General features: G+C 45.4%; 1 protein-coding gene across 5 annotated transcripts in view; it reads right to left on the reverse strand.

Moving 5' to 3' along the window:
• The window catches only part of ANO8 (anoctamin 8), a 150,336-nt gene that overhangs the window by 58,284 nt on the left and 71,329 nt on the right, over positions 1 to 20,723 (reverse strand). For all 5 annotated transcript variants that reach the window (XR_013272187.1, XM_077475424.1, XM_077475425.1 and 2 more), the window contains exons 6-7: positions 19,942 to 20,058; positions 5,573 to 5,700 (exon numbers count right to left, since the gene is read on the reverse strand). Coding sequence is in view for 4 of the 5 variants with exons in the window: in XM_077475424.1 (XP_077331550.1) it covers positions 5,573 to 5,700; positions 19,942 to 20,058 (245 nt within the window). In the remaining variant the exon portion in view is untranslated. The remainder of the gene's footprint in view (positions 1 to 5,572; positions 5,701 to 19,941; positions 20,059 to 20,723) is intronic.

Here is a 20,723-nt window from a genome sequence, read left to right on the forward strand (position 1 = left end):
TTTTGGCGTTGGGGTTCCCCTTTAAGTCCATACCAGGTGGCGGGGCCAGCCGCGTCTCCTTCGCGGGCCCCACCTACCTGGAGACCAGCTCGAAATGAGCAGACTTTTCTCCGGGCGGGAAAAGTCTGTTCATTTCAAAAGTACGGCGGACTGGCATACCCACGGCCGGATTGTCTGCCGAAATGCGAGTCCGGCGGGAAGATTGGAGTGCAAAACTACTTTCTAAGTCCGCCGTACTTTCGGGTCAAAAAAGTATGCCGGAGGCTACACACGGGGGGATTGTCCGGCGGACTTCAGTTTGCCAGACTTTTCCACCCGCTTGTTTGATTGTGTGTACGCGGCATTAGACTCACAAACTCAGCGAGCTTGTGGCCAAAGAGGGTCTGAAGGCCAGAGATGATTGGTGTCACTGTAGAAAGGCAGCAGGAACAGACCAGAGATGGGAGTTCTTAATGGCAGTTTTAGAAAGCAGAAACAGCAGCAGAGTAATGCTTCCTTGACGATGAATGGTGGGAAAGTCTCACGGAGCCTGCGCGTGAAAAACTACACCCATGGACGATGACATTGCTCAGTCCCTCAGCATTAACCTCTTCTATGGTTAAACCAGCATTAGCAGGGAAGTGCACAGGAGCCAATCAGCCTACTCGCAGAGTATATTTTCAGAGACAGGCAAGTGCTGCAGCAATGTCAGCGGCTCGCTGAGAGGCTGAGCCGCATGCCAGTCCAGGCATTAGGATGGATCTCGACCATATGGTCGCAAACTTTCCCCATTCTGAACTAGCCCTGTGACCAGGGTGGATAAAAATCTATGATTTAAAAAAAAAATAAAAAAGATTTTTTGGATTAAATCAGATTTGTTTGATTATCAAATTTTCATAAAATGCTTTTGGAGAAAAAAAAAATCTAAATCTAAAGATTGTTTTCTATTTACGATACTTTAATGATTTAGTTTATTCAGCATGAAATGGAGCTTAGTTAGTTATGTAGCATGAGGCTGTATATTCTGCAATATTTACATTTTCGGTAAACTCATTCAACGAATCCAAGCTCTGCAAGTTAAGACAACATGCACTGCATTAATGCATTCACACAATTTCCCAGTAACCATGAGATAAAACAAAGCTCAAGAATATTTCTTTGTCCCATTATTTAGCAAATCTATGTACACTACAAACTGTATGATTGTTGAAAGAGAAATGCATCTGTACCAGGCTCTAAGTGTGAGGAGGAACGGCAAGCAGTAAAAATGAAAGTGAAACCTTCTAAGCAGCTTATAAACCTTGTGGTCTTTCTGCACATAGCTTGAAGTGCTTTGTTCCTCCCTTGAGCAAAATGGCAGTAGGCTGTAAAAGAGACCCAGTTTGGAAATATTTACTAACCTGACAGCTTATTTTTCTAAATAAGAAACCTTTATTTTGTTTGCAAAATATTGAAGATTCTAACTACCAGCAAAAATAAACCCTTAGGCCGCGTACACACGGGCGGACTGTTCGCCCAACTTTGTCCGTCAAAGGCCGCGTACACACGGGCGGACTGTTCGCCCAACCTTGTCCGCTGAACAGTGTTTGGGCGGACAGTCCGCTCGTGTGTGGGCTTTCAGCGGACAGTTTCAGCGGACAGTTTGACGGACAAAGTCTTTCGGAAATTCCGAAAAACTGTCCGCTGAAACTGTGTTTGAGCGAACAGTCCGCCCGTGTGTAGGCTACTTTCGAAATGAGCAAACTGTTCCCGCTCGGAGGGAAGTCTGCTCATTTCGAGCGCGTGTGAAGGTAGGCGGGGCTCCGTCGCGGGCTCCGCCGCCTGGAATGGGCTTAAAGGAGAACCCCAACGCCGAAAAAAATCGGCGTGGGGGTTCCCCCAAAGTCCACAACAGACCCTTGTCCGAGCACGCTACCCGGCCGGCCAGGAAAGGGGGGCGAGCGAGCGCGCCCCCCCTCCTGAGCCGTACCAGACCGCGTGCCCTCAACATGGGGGGTGCCTTGGGGAAGGGGGGGCCGCGCGGCCCCCCCACCCCAAAGCACCTTGTCCCCATGTTGATGAGGACAAGGGCCTCTTCCCGACAACCCTGGCCGTTGGTTGTCGGGGTCTGCGGGCAGGGGGCTTATCGGAATCCGGGAGCCCCCTTTAAGAAGGGGGCCCCCGGATCCCGGCCCCCCACCCTATGTGAATGAGTATGGGGTACAATGTACCCCTACCCATTCACTTGTGAAATAAAGTACAAAAAAAAACACAACACAGAGAAAAAATATTTTATTGCACAGCTCCGGGGGTCTTCCGTCTTCGGGGGTCTTCTCGCCGGACTCCTCCGCTATCTTCGTGTAGCTCTTTTGCTAGCGGAGGAGTCCGGCTTTCTTCCTCCCCGCCGCCGGCCTCTTCTCCCGACTTCGGGGGTCTTGTCCCCCTCTTCGGTTCTTCTGCCGGGCCACCGCGCCTTCTTGTAGCTCTTTTGCAGGCGGTGGCCCGGTCTTCTGTCGCCGCTGCCTTCCGTTCTTCTGTCGCCGCCTTCGGTTCTTCTGCCGGGCCACCGCGCCTTCTTGTAGCTCTTTTACAGGCGGTGGCCCGGTCTTCTGTCGCCGCTGTCGCCGCCTTCCGTTCTTCTTCTTCTTCTTGTTCTTCTTCTTCTTCCCCAGGAGATGTTGACACGTCGCTCTCTCCGGCCGGAATGCCAGAGCCGCGCTGTGCGGTCACTTATATAGTGACAATGGGGCGGTGTCAACATCTCCTGGGGAAGAAGAAGAAGAACAAGAAGAAGAAGAAGAACGGAAGGCGGCGACGGCGACAGCGGCGACAGAAGTTCTTCTGCCGGGCCACCGCGCCTTCTTGTAGCTCTTTTACAGGCGGTGGCCCGGCAGAAGAACCGAAGAGGGGGACAAGACCCCCGAAGTCGGGAGAAGAGGCCGGCGGCGGGGAGGAAGAAAGCCGGACTCCTCCGCTAGCAAAAGAGCTACACGAAGATAGCGGAGGAGTCCGGCGAGAAGACCCCCGAAGACGGAAGACCCCCGGAGCTGTGCAATAAAATATTTTTTCTCGTGTGTTGTGTTTTTTTTTTTGGGTACTTTTATTTTACAGGTGAATGGGTAGGGGTACATTGTACCCCATACTCATTCACATAGGGTGGGGGGCCGGTATCCGGGGGCCCCCTTATTAAAGGGGGCTCCCGGATTCCGATAAGCCCCCCGCCCGCAGACCCCGACAACCAACGGCCAGGGTTGTCGGGAAGAGGCCCTTGTCCTCATCAACATGGGGACAAGGTGCTTTGGGGTGGGGGGGCCGCGTGGCCCCCCCTTCCCCAAGGCACCCCCCCATGTTGAGGGCACGCGGCCTGGTACGGCTCAGGAGGGGGGGCGCGCTCGCTCGCCCCCCTTTCCTGGCCGGCCGGGTAGCGTGCTCGGACAAGGGTCTGTTGTGGACTTTGGGGGGACCCCACGCCGATTTTTTTCGGCGTTGGGGTTCCCCTTTAAGTCCATTCCAGGCGGCGGAGCCCGCGACGTCTCCTTCGCGGGCCCCGCCTACCTGGAGACGCGCTCGAAATGGGCGGATTTGCCTCCGCCTTACGTGGGCGAGTCCGTTCATTTCAAAAGTTGAGCGAACTGTTTGGCAAACAGTTCGCTGAAACAGTCCGCTCAAAAAGTGCCGTGTGTGGCCATGTCCGTCCATGCTAATTTTTAGCGGACTGTTTGCCGAAACTGTTTGACAAACAAAGTTGGGCGAACAGTCCGCCCGTGTGTACGCGGCCAAACAGTTTCGGCAAACAGTCCGCTCAAAATTAGCATGGACGGACATGGCCACACACGACGAACGAACAGTTTGCTGAAACCGTGCGCGATGACGTGAACGGCACGTACGACGGGACGAAAAATACGACGTCCTATACACTGCATTATAACTTTCGGCGTGAAAATCCTTTCTGAGCATGCGCGCAACTTTGTTTGACGAACAAGCCTACACACGAGCGGACTGTTCGCTGAAACAAGGTTTCAGCGGACAGTTTTACGGAATTTCCGAAAAACCTTGTTCGTCAAACTGTCCGCTGAAACTGTCCGCTGAAAGCCCACACACGAGCGGACTGTCCGCCCAAACACTGTTCAGCGGACAAAGTTGGGCGAACAGTCCGCCCGTGTGTACGCGGCCTTACATTTAAAGAGTACCGGTCATTTCAGATCCATCATGGCAGCACTTGTTAATGGGCATCCACTAAACTGCTGCCACCACGTCCCTCATCTTGTTGTGTCACTGACATTACCAGCCGTCCTGTTAAAGTGAATGGTACTGTCAATGAGTCAACAGCAGGTCAGAGGAGGAGCCAACGTGGGACAGAGATGACAGCCGTGTTTTAAGAATTATGATTTAAAAATCGAGTTGATTTAAATGAAGCCTTTTTACTAGTGATTTAAATCGACTTGATTGAAATCAAATCCACCCTGCCTGGGACGTCAGCGAACAGCGGGCTTTAGCCGGCTGTCTGCTGAAAACAGATAATAGGAGTGCAGAACAAACTGCACTCCTGTGATTCCCTAGGATAAGTGCAACCAAATGAGCTTTGGCTGGACTTCTCCTTAAAGTGGTTGTAAACCCACTTTTTGGACTTCTACCTATAGGTAAGCCTAGAATAAGGCTTACCTATAGGTAGTGGAAATATCTCCTAAACGTGCGCCATTTAGGATGTATTTCATTTGTAGTCTGCCGAAAATTCCAATGGTGCATGCACAGGGAAGAAACTAAGTGTCGTTTCTTCCGTAGCCTGTGCCATTAATCGTGGCTCCTGTGCATATGCGCGGGAATGACATCACGCGGCTCCGACGAATCAGAGCTGGAGTCTGCAGCCCGGAATGAAGAGGGGCCAGAAGATGGATGCTGCCTACACAGGGGATATCGCTGGATTCTTTTGCAGGTAAGTGGCACATAAATACTAACCCATTATGCTTTTCATTTGCAGGCTTTGCAGTGAGCAAAAGAGGAAGTAAAACCCATCAGGGTTTACTTCCACTCCAAGACTACAGGGGGACAGCGAGGCAACCCATCACACTGCACATTGGCAATATGCATTTGCTCTCAGTAGTTCACATACAATCATTTGGCAGGAGAATAGTATGAGTATAAGTAAAATGATCAGTTATTATGGACAAGCTATGGTTGGTACAAGAAAAATATAATAAATGTTTGTTTTTTTTCCCTGAAGTTTAGCTTTAAATTTCCCTTTCAATTAGATACTATTAGATACATTTAGATCTTTAGCAAGCCAGATAAACATAAGAATGGCATTATCTAGCCAAATAATGATGCTTTTGATGGTTTGTTTGACCATCTAAAGATTTTTTTTACTTCCAAAAACAGATTTTGAGGTCTCTTTGAAACACAGAGCTAAAGACGCAAAGATAATAAAACACTGAAAGTGACGTATTTTCGTCTTAACTGTACAGGGGAGGCAAAAGGGTAATTTCTAAAAAAAAATATTATGTTATTGCTCATTGAGTCTAAAATCATATGTACATACAGTATCCCTTATTTAACCTTGCTATTTTTGCTGAGATTTTTCAGCCATGTATTTTGTGTGCAAAATGTTATTCCTTGCCTGGTCAGATTCAGTGAAAAACCAGAGCATCATTCCAAAGACAGCAGGGTAGACCAATGATGATGTGTAGAATCCAAGCCACGAAAAATACATGCCAATCTTCACTCCAAAATACTCACAGATTTCATCTGTACAGAAAATAAACATATATTACAAAACATACCACCAAAAAGTACACTTTTAAAAAGTTAATTTTATAACATCAGCAAACAATAGTCATTTTAATAATTATGATAATACAATATAAGCTATCTGAAATTGAAATACGAGAAAATGAATATATTTTACATTTTTACCATTTATGTGTTTTAATTAACAAGGTCACTGAACGTGAAATGCAGGGTCATCCTTACACAGGATTTTTATAGCATTATAAATACAATACTTTCTGCAATTAAATGTCATTGTTCATTTATGTTCTTTAGCCTGGCATAATCTTTTGTTTTCTGCGAGTATTAGCTTGTCTTTGAAATGCCTCAGATATATTCATCAAACATGCATTTTCCAAAAATGCCTCAATGAGTCTACAGTGGTTTAAGTGTATGTCCAGCCCTGATTTTTAATTTTTTTGGGAGAGAGTGCAGAAGGATTTCAACCCTTGTCTGTTTTTTTTTAAGCTATCTGAGGCTCCATTAAAGATGCGCCTCACTTCCTGACCCAGTAATAGTTTAGGGCCCGCTTCACAATGGTGCGATGTATGCTCCAACTTTGGGCTCACATGTTGCATGACGTGTACAAATCAATGGTTCCTTATGAGAGCTGTCTTAACAGGTCTGATACAAGTTGGTCCAACTTTAGAAAAGGTTCCTGCACTATTTTGGTCTGACCTTGAGCCGTTTTCAGCCCATTCAATATCATTGAGGTCGGATCAAAGTCAGATCAAAGTCCTAATCATCCGACTTGTGACATCCGAAATGGTGATTACAGAAGCAGAAAAAGAAATTTATGTCACACTGGGATTGTTTTGACTGGTCTAAGGACAAGTCGGACTATCTCAAAGTCAGAGCAAAATTTTATCCTGTTCATTCAAGTCAGATGGAAGTAGTTACATAGTTAGTAAGGTTGAATAAAGACACTAGTCCAACCTGAGTGAGTGTCTACAATTGTCCCTATCCCTGTACATTGCACACTCACATCAGTCCCTACCCTCAAGGAGCCCACAATCCAAGGTCCCTATTCATATACTAGGGCCAATTTTGGACAGAAGCCAATTAACCTACCTGCATGTTTTTGGACTGTGGGAGGAAACCCGAGTGCCCGGAGGAAACCCACGCAGGCACAGGGAGAACATGCAAACTCCAGGCAGGTAGTGTTGTGGTTGGGATTCGAACCAGCGACCCTTTTTACTGCTAGGCGAGAGTGCTAACCACTACACCACTGTGCTGCCCAGCATAGGTAAGGCCGAAGTAGGACCGATGTCTCAGGGCAAAGTTAAATGACAGTTGTACAACAGTTGTGTCGTACCAGTGTGAACCCAGTCAGTGGCGTCAGGTGGGGTGCAAAACTGAAAAATACTGAACCCCCCCCCCCCATCAATTGCAGCCTCATTGTGTCCATCAATTGCAGCCTCCCTGTGCCCCGTCGTATGCAGCCACTTGTGCCCCGTCGTATGCAGCCACTTGTGCCCCGTCGTATGCAGCCACTTGTGCCCCGTCGTATGCAGCCACTTGTGCCCCGTCGTATGCAGCCACTTGTGCCCCGTCGTATGCAGCCATTTACGCTGGCAACAAAAAAATTGGAGAGAAAAGCACTAAACGTCTTGCACCCAACCCCCCCCCCCCCACGCGTGCTCGGGGCTCGCAGCTGGTGGCACTTGCACACACCCCCTTTGGGGCTCGCAGCTGTCACTTGTGGGGCTCACAGCTCTAGACCCCCCACCCCCATGGGAGGTCAGGCACTTACCTGAAGACTGACATCCTCTGTCTCCACTCTCCTCCAAACTCTGGCAGCGTCAGAGGTGTCCGCTCCTCTCATGCTTCCTCAGCTTACCAAAGAGCCACTAGGCATCCAATAGGTTTGCCTGGCGCTTTGACCAATCAGGAACAGGTCTTACCAACCTGCTTCCTGAATGGCGGGAGGAACTGTAGTGTGAAAATAGCGAAAATTCATTCGCTATGGGCACTCTATGCTCCCTGAGCCCACCCTTCTTTGAAGCCGATTAGAGTCTCTGGCTCTAATCATGTCCTTCAAAAAAATAAAATAAAAAAAACCCCTCCCACCCCTGCCATAGGAATCCATGTGTCCGGCATCCTGAAAGGCGCCAGGTGCATGGATAGGGAGGCGTCGGCAGGGAAATGAGGTCTGTGCCCGCGCAACCTCAATGCACGGGCCGCCACTAAACCCGACCTTACCTGGTATGATGTGATGGGAAAAATCTGCAACAAGGACACATACATCAATAAAAAGCTTACAGTAGTTCTAGTCTCCCCTACTCTACTAAGAAAAATAAAAAAAAAATAAAAAGGTGAAATAAGTGGTGCGGGAGAAGATCTCTAGTGAAGTCCCAGAAAACAAAAAACTTTTTTTAAGAGGTTCTAATCCATCACTCTATCAATAACTGAAAATAAGAATGTGTCTGGACATACACTTTAGGCAAAACAACTTTGATAAGATGATTGATGCCACTAGGTTTTAGAATGGTGTACATATTTTAAATGGTGAAAGCAATTTGAAATACATTCTGTGAAATCTATAAAGAGTGTTGTAGATACTCATTAGAAATCTGTCTCGCAGTTGCATGACAAATAGCCCAGCTTGTAACAGATTCAGATATAGGTCAGTAAGGTGTATATGAATCTGTTGCAGAATTTTCTCAAAGATGCCACACACACATACTACACAATTTACGCCAAGGGTCTTATTTACCTTTACTTTCTTTATCAACGATATGGTGGTATGTTTTTGGGGGGGAAAATTGTTGCAACACTAGAGACAGACATAAAGAATGTTGCAAAGAACTACATGAATTTGTTGCATGCATTAATACTAAAAATGAAAACGTCCCAGAGTCTCTTGAATTTGTCGCAAGGCTACCAACTACATTAACATCTCCAGAATTAGGACGCAAATGCCCTATCGAATCACCCCCTATTATGTTATTGGCTATATACAGTGAGGAAAAAATTATTTGATCCCCTGCTGATTTTATATATTTGACCACTGAGGAAAAAAAAAAAAGACCAGTCTATAAATTTAATTGTAGGTTTATTTTAACAGTCAGAGACAGAATAAAAACAAAAATATCCAGAAAAACGCATTTCAAAAAAGTTATAAATTGATTTCATTTTAATGAGTGAAAAAAGTATTTGATCCCCTATCAGCAGATTTCTGGCTCCTATACAGGTAACAATCTAAAATTAGGAGTGCTCCTAATCGCAGTTTGTTACCTGTATAAAAATACACCTGTCCACAGAAGCAATCAATCAGATTCCAATCTCTCCACCATGGCCAAGACCAAAGAGCTGTACAAGGATGTCAGGGACAAGATTGGAGACCACACAAGGCTGGAATGGGCTACGAGACCATCACCAAGAAGCTTGGTGAGAGGGTGACAACAGTTGATGTGATTATTCGCAAATGGAAGAAACACAAAATAACTTTCAATCTCCCTCGGTCTGGTGTTCCATGCAAGGTCAACTCGTGGAGTTTCAATGATGACAAGAACGGTGAGGAATCAGCCCAGAACTACACAGGAGAATCTTGTCAATGATCTTAAGGCAGCTGGGACCAGTGTCACGAGAAATTAATTGGCAACACACTATGCAGTAAAGGTCTGAAATCCTGCAGCACCCGCAAGGTCCCCCTTCTCAAGAAAGCACATGTACAGGCCCGTCTGAAGTTTGACAATGAACATCTGAATGATTCAGAGGAGAACTGGGTGAAAGTGTTGTGGTCAGATAAGAGCAAAATCAAGCTCTTTGGCATCAACTCAAATCACCGTGTTTGGAGGAGGAATGCTGCCTATGACCCCAAGAACACCATCCCCACTGTCGAACACAGAGGTGGAATCATTATGCTTTGGGGTGGTTTTTCTGCTAAGGGGATAGGACAACTTCACTGCATCAAAAGGGACAATGGACTGGGCCAGGTACCATCAAATCTTGGTTGAGAACCCTCCTTCCCTCAGCCAGGGCATTGAAAAGGGGTCGTGGATGGGGATTCCAGCATGACAATGACCCAAAACACATGGCCAAGGCAACAAAGGAGTGGCTCAAGAAGCCAGTCTCCAGACCTTAATCCCATAGAAAATATGTGGAGGGCGCTGAAGGTTCAAGTTACGAAACGTCAGCCTTGAAACCTCAATGACTGGGAAAGGATCTGCAAAGAGGAGTGGGATAAAATCCCTTTTGAGATGTGTGCAAACCTGGTGGCCAACTACAAGAAACATCTGACCTCTGATTGCCAACAAGGGTTTTACCACCAAGTACTAAGTCATGTTTTACGAAGGGGTCAAATACTTATTTCACTCATTAAAATGCAAATCAATTTATAACTTTGTTGAAATGCATTTTTCTGCATTCTTTTGTTGTTTTTCTGTCTCTCGCTGTTAAAATAAACCTACCAATAAGATTATAAACTAATAATTTCTTTGTCGCTGGGCAAACCCTTAACATGGGTCCCACCAATCTAAAGTTCTCTCCTTTTCTAGGCAGTCTTCCAAATAGGAATTGATCTGGGCACCAAGTGCAATAGACAGATCAAAGCAGGCATATCAGGTGTCATGAAAAGGGCTCAGCTAACGGGATCTGTGCTGAAGCCCACTTTCTTCAGCTTTTCACCCCTGTGTTTTTGTTTGTGAACACATGCTTTCCTACATTTTTACAGAAGTTGGGTGCTGTAAAGATCTACAGTAAGGCCCCTTTCACACTGGGGCGGTGCAGGCGTCGGCAGTAAAGCGGCGCTATTTTTAGCACTGCTTTACCGTCGTTTTAGTAGTGGTATTTGGCTGCTAGCGGGCCAGTTTTAACCTCCGCTAGCAGCCGGAAAAGTGTTAAAATCGCCCTGCAGCAGCGCTTTGTTGGCAGTATAGCGGCGCTGCCCCACTGATATCAATGGGTAGGAGCCATTTAGGAGCGGTGAATACACCGCTCCTTCATCACTCCAAAGATGCGGCTAGCAGGACTTTTTCACCGTCCTGCTAGCGCACCGCTCCAGCGTGAAAGCCCTCCAGTTTTCACACTGGAGTGAAAGGGGCCGGTTTTTTTCAGGCGCTATTTTTAGTGCTGTAGGGCCTGAAACCCGCCTTGTGTGAAAAAGGGCTAAGTGAAATCATAATTTATGGCTCTTGGCACTGAATCAGATGTGTGGAGCAGCATAGCATGTTATCACAAATACGGACAAATCCGTTAAAAAAAAACACAAGCTAACAGTAGTAATTTACTGTTTCACCATTTTTGTAATGTACAGGCATACCCCACTTTTAAGTACACAATGGGGTTTATTTACTAAAGCTAGAAAGTGCAAAATCAGGCTCACTTCTGCATAGAAACCAATGAGTTTCCAGGTTTTATTACCAAAGCTTAATTGAACAAGCTGGGGTTAGAAGCTCATTGGTTTCTATGCAAAAGTGAGCCTAATTTTGCACTTTCTAGCTTTAGTAAATATACCCCATTGTGTACTTAAAAGTGGAGTATGCTTGTATATAGCATCATATAACAGTTTCTCGTTAGAAGAATGCCACTGATTTAAAACAACCAGTTAGTATTTGTAAAGAAAAGGTTTCTTTGTACAAGGAATAGGGCCATCTTTGTTGTTAGTTGTATGTATGAGAGGCGTGCTAAATGAATACATTAAATATGCATTTATCACAAAGAGTAGTTTATCATGCACTTCTTAACCACTTTCAGACCGGACCATTTTGCTGGTAAATGACCAGAGGTCTTTTTACAATTTGGCACTGCGCTGCTTTAACTGGTAATTGCGCGGTCATGCAATGTTGTACCCAAACAAAATTTGCGTCCTTTTCTTCCCACAAATAGAGCTTTCTTTTGATGGTATTTGATTGCCTCTGCGATTTTTATTTTTTGCGATATAAACGTAAAAAGACCGCAAATTTTGAAAAAAAATGATATTTTCTACTTTTTGTTATTAGAAAAATCCAATAAACTCAATTTTAGTCATACATTTAGGCCAAAATGTATTCAGCCACATGTCTTTGGTAAAAAAAAAGTCAATAATTGTATATTTATTGGTTTGCGCAAAAGTTGTCACATCTACAAACTAAGGTACGTTTTCTGGAATTTACGCAGCTTTTAGTTTACGACTGCCTATTCTCATTTCTTGAGGTGCTAAAATGGCAGGGCAGTACAAAACCCCCCCAAATGACCCCATTTTGGAAAGTAGACCCCCTAAGGAAATTGATAAGTGGCATGTTGAGCCCATTGAATATTTTATTTTTTTGCCTCAAGCGATTGAATAATGACAAAAAAAATTTTTTTTTCTTTTTTTACACAAAGTTGTCACTAAATGATATATTGCTCACGCATGCTATGGGCATATGTGAAATGACACCCCAAAATAAATTCTGCTGCTTCTCCTGAGTACGGGGATACCACATATGTGGGACTTTTTGGGAGCCTAGCCGCGTATGGGGCCCCAAAAACCAAGCACCGCCTTCAGGCTTTCTAAGGGCGTAAATTTTTGATTTCACTTCTCACTACCTATTACAGTTTTGAAGGCCATAAAATGCCAAGATGGCACAAAACCCCCACAAATGACCCCATTTTAGAAAGTAGACACCCCAAGCTATTTGCTGAGAGGCATGTTGAGTCCATGGAATATTTTATATTTTGCCACAAGTTGCGGAAAAATTACAAACTTAAATTTTTTTTTATTTTTTTTTCACAAAGTTGTCACTAAATGATATATTGCTCACACATGCTATGGGCATATGTGAAATGACACCCCAAAATAAATTCTGCTGCTTCTCCTGAGTACGGGGATACCACATGTGTGGGATTTTTTGGGAGCCTAGCCGCGTACGGGGCCCTGAAAACCAAGAACCGCCTTCAGATTTTCTAAGGGCGTAAATATTTGACTTCACTCCTCACTACCTATTACAGTTTTGAAGGCCATAAAATGCCAAGATGGCACAAAACCCCCACAAATGACCCCATTTTAGAAAGTAGACACCCCAAGCTATTTGCTGAGAGGCATGTTGAGTCCATGGAATATTTTATATTTTGCCACAAGTTGCGGGAAAATTACAAACTTTTTTTTTATTTTTTTTTCACAAAGTTGTCACTAAATGATATATTGCTCACGCATGCCATGGGCATATGTGAAATGACACCCCAAAATAAATTCTGCTGCTTCTCCTGAGTACGGGGATACCACATATGTGGGACTTTTTGGGAGCCTAGCCGCGTACGGGGCCCCGAAAACCAAGCACCGCCTTCAGGCTTTCTAAGGGCGTTACAGTTTTGAAGGCCATAAAATGCCAAGATGGCACAAACCCCCCCCCAAATGACCCCATTTTGGAAAGTAGACACCCCTAAATTTAGGGGTACACTAGTGAGACTAGGTAATAAATGGCGGGTGCCCTGAAACTATAAAAAAAATAACTAACCAACCAGCGTCACCTGTAACAGTTATATGGTGATCACTGGTGAAAGGGTTAACTAGGGGGCAATCAGGGGGCTTTATGCGGTAGTATATGGGGGTCCCTGGCGCTATAAAAATCTGCGGCGAACCTAAATACCTACCTGCCTAACTAGCGTCACCTGTCACACTAATACAGCGACCAGAAAAATGATCGCTTATTAGGCTGGGTTCACACTGGAGCGATGTGGGAACGCCACGAATGCGCGGCGGGTTCCCGCATCACATGCCTCCCGGCGGCAGTTCACACTGCCCTATGCGAACTGCTGGGAGGGTCAGTGAAATGTTAATGACACCCCCAGATCAGTTCGCATATCGCAGTGCGATCTGCAAACTCGGATCGCATGGTGTGAACACCCATGCGATCCGATTCTGCTGCGGACCAAAAAAAGGGTCCCGTGCGAGTTTGCGGCGGGTGCGACACGAATTCAGCCATACTATCTGTATGGCTGAACTCGAATCGCACAGAGATCGGATGTGATTTGCACTGCAGTGCGGTGCGAATCACATCCGTTCTCATAAACCGCTGCAATGTGAACCCAGCCTTAGTGACACTGGCGACGGGGGGTGATCACGGGGTTAAACCTTTATTGGGGGGGTTAGGGGGGTACCTTAGAACTAAAGGGGGCTAACCCTAACTGCCCTAACAGTTATTACAGTCACAAATGACACCCGCTGGGTGATCAGGGGGTTAAACCTTTATTAGGTAATAAATGGCGGGTGCCCTGAAACTATAAAAAAATAACTAACCAACCAGCGTCACCTGTAACAGTTATATGGTGATCACTGGTGAAAGGGTTAACTAGGGGGCAATCAGGGGGCTTTATGCGGTAGTATATGGGGGTCCCTGGCGCTATAAAAAGCTGCGGCGAACCTAAATACCTACCTGCCTAACTAGCGTCACCTGTGACACTAATACAGCGATCAGAAAAACAATCGCTTATTAGGCTGGGTTCACACTGGAGTGATGCGGGAACGCCACGAATCCGCGGCGGGTTCCCGCATCGCATGCCTCCCGGCGGCAGTTCACACTGCCCTATGCGAACTGCTGGGAGTGTCAGTGAAATGTTAATGACACCCCCAGATCAGTTCGCATATCGCAGTGCGATCTGCAAACTCGGATCGCATGGTGTGAACACCCATGCGATCCCATTCTGCTGCGGACCAAAAAAAGGGTTCCGTGCGAATTTGCGGCGGGTGTGGCGGGTGCGGCGAATGGCTGAACTCGAATCGCACAGAGATCGGATGTGATTTGCACTGCAGTGCGAATCACATTCGTTCTCATAAACCGCTGCAATGTGAACCCAGCCTTAGTGACACTGGCGACGGGGGGTGATCACGGGGTTAAACCTTTATTGGGGGGGTTAGGGGGGTACATTAGAACTAAAGGGGGCTAACCCTAACTGCCCTAACAGTTATTACAGTCACAAATGACACCAATGCAAATAAAATAAAATAAATGACATTGGTGTCACTGTGACTGGGGGGCAGGGGTAATTGGGGGGGTGATCGGGGGGTGAAGGGGGGGGTGTGAGTGTGCCTGGCATGTTCTACTGTGTAGTGTCGTGTTGGTGCAACTCACCGATCCTCTCTCCTCGGTGTCGGAACGAAAAATACCGACACGGAGGAGAGATTACATCACTTCCTCTCCTGTGTTTACATTACAGGAGAGGAAGTGATGTCACGGAGCATTTTCATTCGTCGGGAGCGATCGCGAGGGGGTGGCCATGAATGAATGGCCGTCCCCTCGTCCGGGATCGCTCCCGAACGAATACCGACCGCCGCGGGCACCGGGCGGGGGCCCGATCGGGCCCCCGACCCGCGGGAAGGCAGGGACGTACATGTACGCCAATATGCCTGCCCGTGCCATGCTGTCGACGTACATCGTCGTGCGGCGGTCGGGAAGTGGTTAACAGAAGTCCTCAAATCTAGTTATTTTTTACCAGCACTGACAGTTATGCCTTCTTTTCTAAAACATACCATATTTAAAAGAAAGAGCCCCTTTATTTAGCAAATTGCCTATTAAATTAGTACAGTTGCTGCTCTTAGAGTATACATGATTTTGCACTTTCTAGCTTTAGTAAATAAACCCCATTGTGTACTTAAAAGTTGGGTATGCCTGTACATTTCACTGGGGTGATATCCTGTATATGTCACTGAACTGACATCAGATATCATCACTACTCTCTAAGATCATACATTTTAAAAAGAGAAGTGAGGCCAAAGCTCTTTTTGCCATATTTCTCCTAGTGCAGAATTAAGTGCACTCCTGTAACCCAAATTTAGCCGACAACAAGCTAAAGTCTGCTGTTGGCTGATATCACAAAGCTGGTCCATTCAGACGCCTGATAGGCAGCTGGCTGAACTCTCTGTGCGACGCTGTGAGCCCAATCCAGTCGCTCCCACCCCCTGCACAGCCCCAGCGCTCCAGTGAAAGCCGGAGGGGCAGGACGGAAGAGAACTGAGCGATCAATGGTCTTCGATTGCTTCGTTCTTGGTGTAGAGGTAGAGGTGGCAGGGGACAGATGCTGCATCCACCCGAGTATGAATGTTTTTTTTTTGGAATCCCATACTTCTTTCTTAACCCCTAGCCGACCAGCCGTCAAAGTTATACTGCGGCAGGTTGGCACGGATGTGCAAATCGGCGTAGCTATATGTCACTCCTTTAAGACGTCATAGCAGGCCCACGCACGCGATGCGTGTCCCCAGAGCCGATGCACATGCCCAGCGGGCGCAATGTCCGCTGGGCACCCGTGATAGCTTGTGGCAGAACAAGAACAGGGTTGTGTATGTGTAAACACACAAATCCCGGTTCTATCAGAGGAGAGGAGACAGATCGCGCGTTTCTACTAAGTAGGAACACCGATCGGTCTCCTCCCCCAGTCAGTCCCATCCCCCTTAGAACACACCTAGGGAACACACTTAACCTCTTGATCGCCCCCTAGTGTTTACCCCTTCCCTGCCAGTGACATTTATATAGTAATCAGTGGCTATTTTTACCTCTGACCGCTGTATAAATGTCAGTGGTCCCAAAATAGTGTCAAAAGTGTCCGATCTGTCCGTTGCAATGTCGTGGTCCTGATAAAAAATTGCAGATCGCCGCCATTACTAGTAAAAAAATAATAAAAATGCCATAAATCTATCACCTATTTAGACGCTATAACTTTTGTGCAAACCAATCAATATACGCTTATATACCAAAAACATCCAGATATCAGCCTAAACTGATGAAGACATTTTTTGGGGGGGGGGGGGGGGGGGGGAATATTTATTATATAATATTGTGTTTTTTTCAAAATTGTCGCTTTTTCTTGTTTATAGCGCAATTAATAAAAACCGCAGAGGTGATCAAATACCAACAAAAGAAAGTTCCAACGCAGTGCCGTATCGCAAAAAATGGCCTGGTCAGGAAGGGGCCGAATGCTTCCGGGGCTGAAGTGGTTAATAGACAATTTAAATGTAATAAAATTGAGTTAGAATTAAGTTCAAATATATATATATATATATATATATATATATATATATATATATATATATATATATATGGGGACTGTCAAAATATTTGTTTTTCTCTGCAGTCAATCCCAAGATTTACACAGCCCTGACAGATTGTACAGCCAGTAAAACTCAATTTTGCATTTATACAATACAGCTTTGGTCATCTCCCTGCCCACAGCATACAATCAGAGTGAAGCAGACTAATGAGGTCACTACAGATCTTGCTCTGTCAGTGCAGTCTTTGTCAGAACAAGTATACTTCAACAGCCCCGATTGGTTCCTAGCACTGCAACTCCTGCCACCAGTTTGCATGCTGCTGTACAAGGAATGCCAGTGTATTATTCCATACATCATACAGTGGCCAAAACATAACATATGCTGCCATTTTAGAAAGCCAGACTAGACTGACATGCATGCACAGGTACTATACATCCCATAAACATATGCTCTACATTGCTGCAAGATTCATAGAGACTGGCTTGTAATCTTATTAGATCTAAAGATGAGCTCAGGCGTGTTTTCAAACCGCACATGCAGAGCCCGCCAGGAAGTCGGCACTACACAGCGCTAATCACAAGCAGTGAGACGTTTCCCGATCTCTGCAGCTGTGAATTCGAGACAATGTCTCACTGCTGATAAGCGCTCTGCAGTGCCGACTTCCTGGAGGGCTCTGCGCATGCGGTTTGCAAACATGCCTGAGCTCATCCTTAATTACATCCTTCCAGGGAACGCAGTTCTTTGTTTTTATTCTGATCTCTAAGGACACTATGGGGTTGATTTACTACAGGCAAATAGACTGCACTTTGCAAATCCAGATGCACTAATTTTGGTGAAGCTTCATTTTGTGAAGTATACTCAATGAGGTGCAAGGAAAATGAAAAAAACAAAACAAAAACATTTTTGCTTGCACGTGATTGGACGATGAAAATCAGCAGACCTTCACTACATTTACACTAAGCTCTGGGGTCACCTACAGTAGCCTATGGATTGGCTTTGCAGGACTGGTGGAACAGTCACCCTCCTTTACCTTACAACCTGAACCCATAGGTGGGGCCTGCTCTCACCAAAGTCCCCTATAATTGCAGGGTTACCATTGGCTGTCAGTCTTCTGAAACAACCCCCCCCATAGCTAATCTGTACTGGAGTGTGTCTTCCACCACTGGTGCATCTGGGATGACCCATGTGTTATTTGAACCAAAGGATGTTCTCAGGGATATTCTCTTGTAACTGCAATCCTCTTCATTTTTGGCATACCATTGACATCTAGGGAGACTTTAATGCATGCACATTCTGACCCAGCCAAGTGAGGCGTGTTTTTCTTCCATTTACTTCTTTACTCCCTTTTGCCTCCAAACTCCTTGAACGTTTAATCTACAACCGACTGAGTGACCACCTCATTGAGAATAACCTTATTGATCCCCTTCAGTCTGGATTTCGCACACAGCACTCCACAGAAACTGCCCTCCTAAAACTCACAAACGACTTACTAACAGCCAAAACCACGGTCATTATTCCATACTCTTACTCTTGGATCTTTCTGCTGCCTCTGATACAGTTGACCACCCCCTCCTTCTCAAAAAACTCAATTTGCTTGGTCTCCATGGCTGCACTCTCCGTTGGTTCGAATCTTACCTATCTCATACCACCTTCAGTGTCACGTACAACTCCACGTCCTCTTCTCCAACTCCTCTTATCGTTGGGGTCCCCCAAGGTTCTGTCCTTGGACCTCTACTATTCTCGAGCTACACGTCCTCCCTGGTTCAGCCGATAACCTCCCATGGCTTTCACTACCATTTAATATGCTGATGACACTCAAATCTATCTCTCTGCCCCTCAGCTCACCCCATCAATCTCCTCACACATCACTGATCTACTAACAGACATATCAGCCTGGATGTCAAATCACTTCCTCAAACTGAATCTAAAACTGAGCTCTTAATATTTCCTCCCCCATGTGCCCCTTCCCCCGATTTCTCTGTCAAGATCAATGGCACATCTATCAGTCCCTCCCCATATGCCAGGGTGCTAGGGGTAACCTTAGACTCTGAAATGTGCTTTCAGGCCCACATACAATCCCTGTCCAAATCATGCTGCCTTAGCCTCCGCAACATTTCCAGAACACAGCCCTTTTTAACTAATGACACCACCAAGCTTCTAATTCATCCCTGGTTATCTTTCGCCTCTACTACTGCAACTCCCTCCTCATTGGATTACCTTTACATAGACTATCCCCCCTTCAGTCCATAATGAATGTCGCTGCAAGTCTCATCCACCTTACCAACCTTTCAGTGTCCTCTACCCCTCTCTGCCAATCCTTCCACTTGCTTCCACTTACTCAATGAATAAAATTCAAAGTACTAACAATTTACAAAGTCATCCATAACTCTGCCCCCAGCTACATCACTAACCTAGTCCCAAAATACCAACCAAGCCTCTTTAGTCATCCCAAGAGCTCCTGCTTCCTAGTTCCCTTGTCACCTCCTCCCATGCTCGTCTCCAGAATTTCTCCAGAGCTTCTCCCATCTTTTGGAACTCCCTACCGCAATCTGTCCAACTGTCCCCTAATCTATCCACCTTTAGGCGATCCCTGAAAATTCTTCTCTTTAAAGAAGCCTATCCTGCTTCTAACTAACACTGTTTTACTCCCTCCATCAGCTCATCCCCCCACAGCTATTACCTTTTATATCAATTGACCCTTCCTTTTTAGATTGCAAGCTCCAACGAGCAGGGCCCTCTGATTCCTCTTGTACCAAATTGTAATGTAACTAATGTCTGCCCTCATGTTGTAAAGCGCTGGGCGAACGGTTTGCGCTATATAAAACTTGTATTATAATAATAATAATAATTTCCCCTTTTCCTGTGTCCTGAAGAAGCGGATCAGCAAAACGCATTGATGCACAGGGGCTCACTCACTTGATATCATATAACATATCATAAGTATTGGGTCCTTGTTAGCCATGTTCTGCATTTACATGTTTTTAATGGCTTGTTTCGATGTGTAAATTTTATAGTTTTTTTTTTTTTATAAATAAAATATGTATTTAAACCATGAGGTCCAATTTCCCTCTAAAGCCTGGCCCCTGGGTTTTTCCTTCTTCCTAATTTCAATGAATATTTACGGATGTGGCAAAGGAGTGGTTTTAATAATTGTACCTAAATCAACCGCTACTAAATTTTGACCACTACAACAAAATACATTTCTGACAGAAAGCACATTAACCTTCTACTCCATGTACTATATATTCATAGAGAAACACAAGGTACTTAATTACCCAAGGGTTGTCTCTCGCACACTGCCTGGACCCATGATTTCATAAGCCGGCTCAGGATCTTCTGTTCATGAACAGGAAACACCTGTTGGATAACTCCACGGGCTGCTAGTTCTGGGACTGTGAAATAAGAGAGATATATTGAAGTAGTAAATCTGAATCTGAAAATATAAGAAGCATGTGTGTTGGGGACTGAAAAAAAATGTCCTATTAAATTTCTGGCCATACAGTAGAAGATATTGCTAACAAGACAATATACAATATATGAACGTTTTACAAACTGTATTTTCATTCTAACTGAAATAATTGCTCCTTTTGCAAACAAAATTATAGTAACAAAGTTCCTCTGGTCTACAACCCCAATTCCAAAAACATTGGGACTCTTTAAAATCAACATAAAAACAGAATGTAATGATTTGTGATTTTTTTAAAGTATTCCTGAGCCCATACAGTGACGGCCATCACAGAATCATGCCCGTTTCTAATGCAATTTTGTCTGCAGGCTCGAAGATCCTGGACATCCAATCTTGCGCCCTAGCCACGTCCCTTGCAAACAGAGATTTCTCCAGATTCTCTGAATCTTTTGAGATTATGTACTGTAGATGATACATTTAACATACTTGCAATTTTATGTTGAGGAATGTTATTCTGAAATTGTTGGCCAATTTTAAGACTCCGCTTTTCACAGATTGGTGCACCTCTGCCCATATTTACTTATGAGACACTGATGCTCTAGGATGCCCTGTAGTTAGTTGCAAAATGTTCTTCCAGCTTTTGTTAGGATC

The sequence above is a fragment of the Lithobates pipiens genome, unplaced genomic scaffold, assembly GCF_037356315.1.
Source record: "Lithobates pipiens isolate NorthernLeopardFrog02 unplaced genomic scaffold, aLitPip1_a1.2 Scaffold_13, whole genome shotgun sequence".
Classification (NCBI taxonomy): domain Eukaryota; kingdom Metazoa; phylum Chordata; class Amphibia; order Anura; family Ranidae; genus Lithobates; species Lithobates pipiens.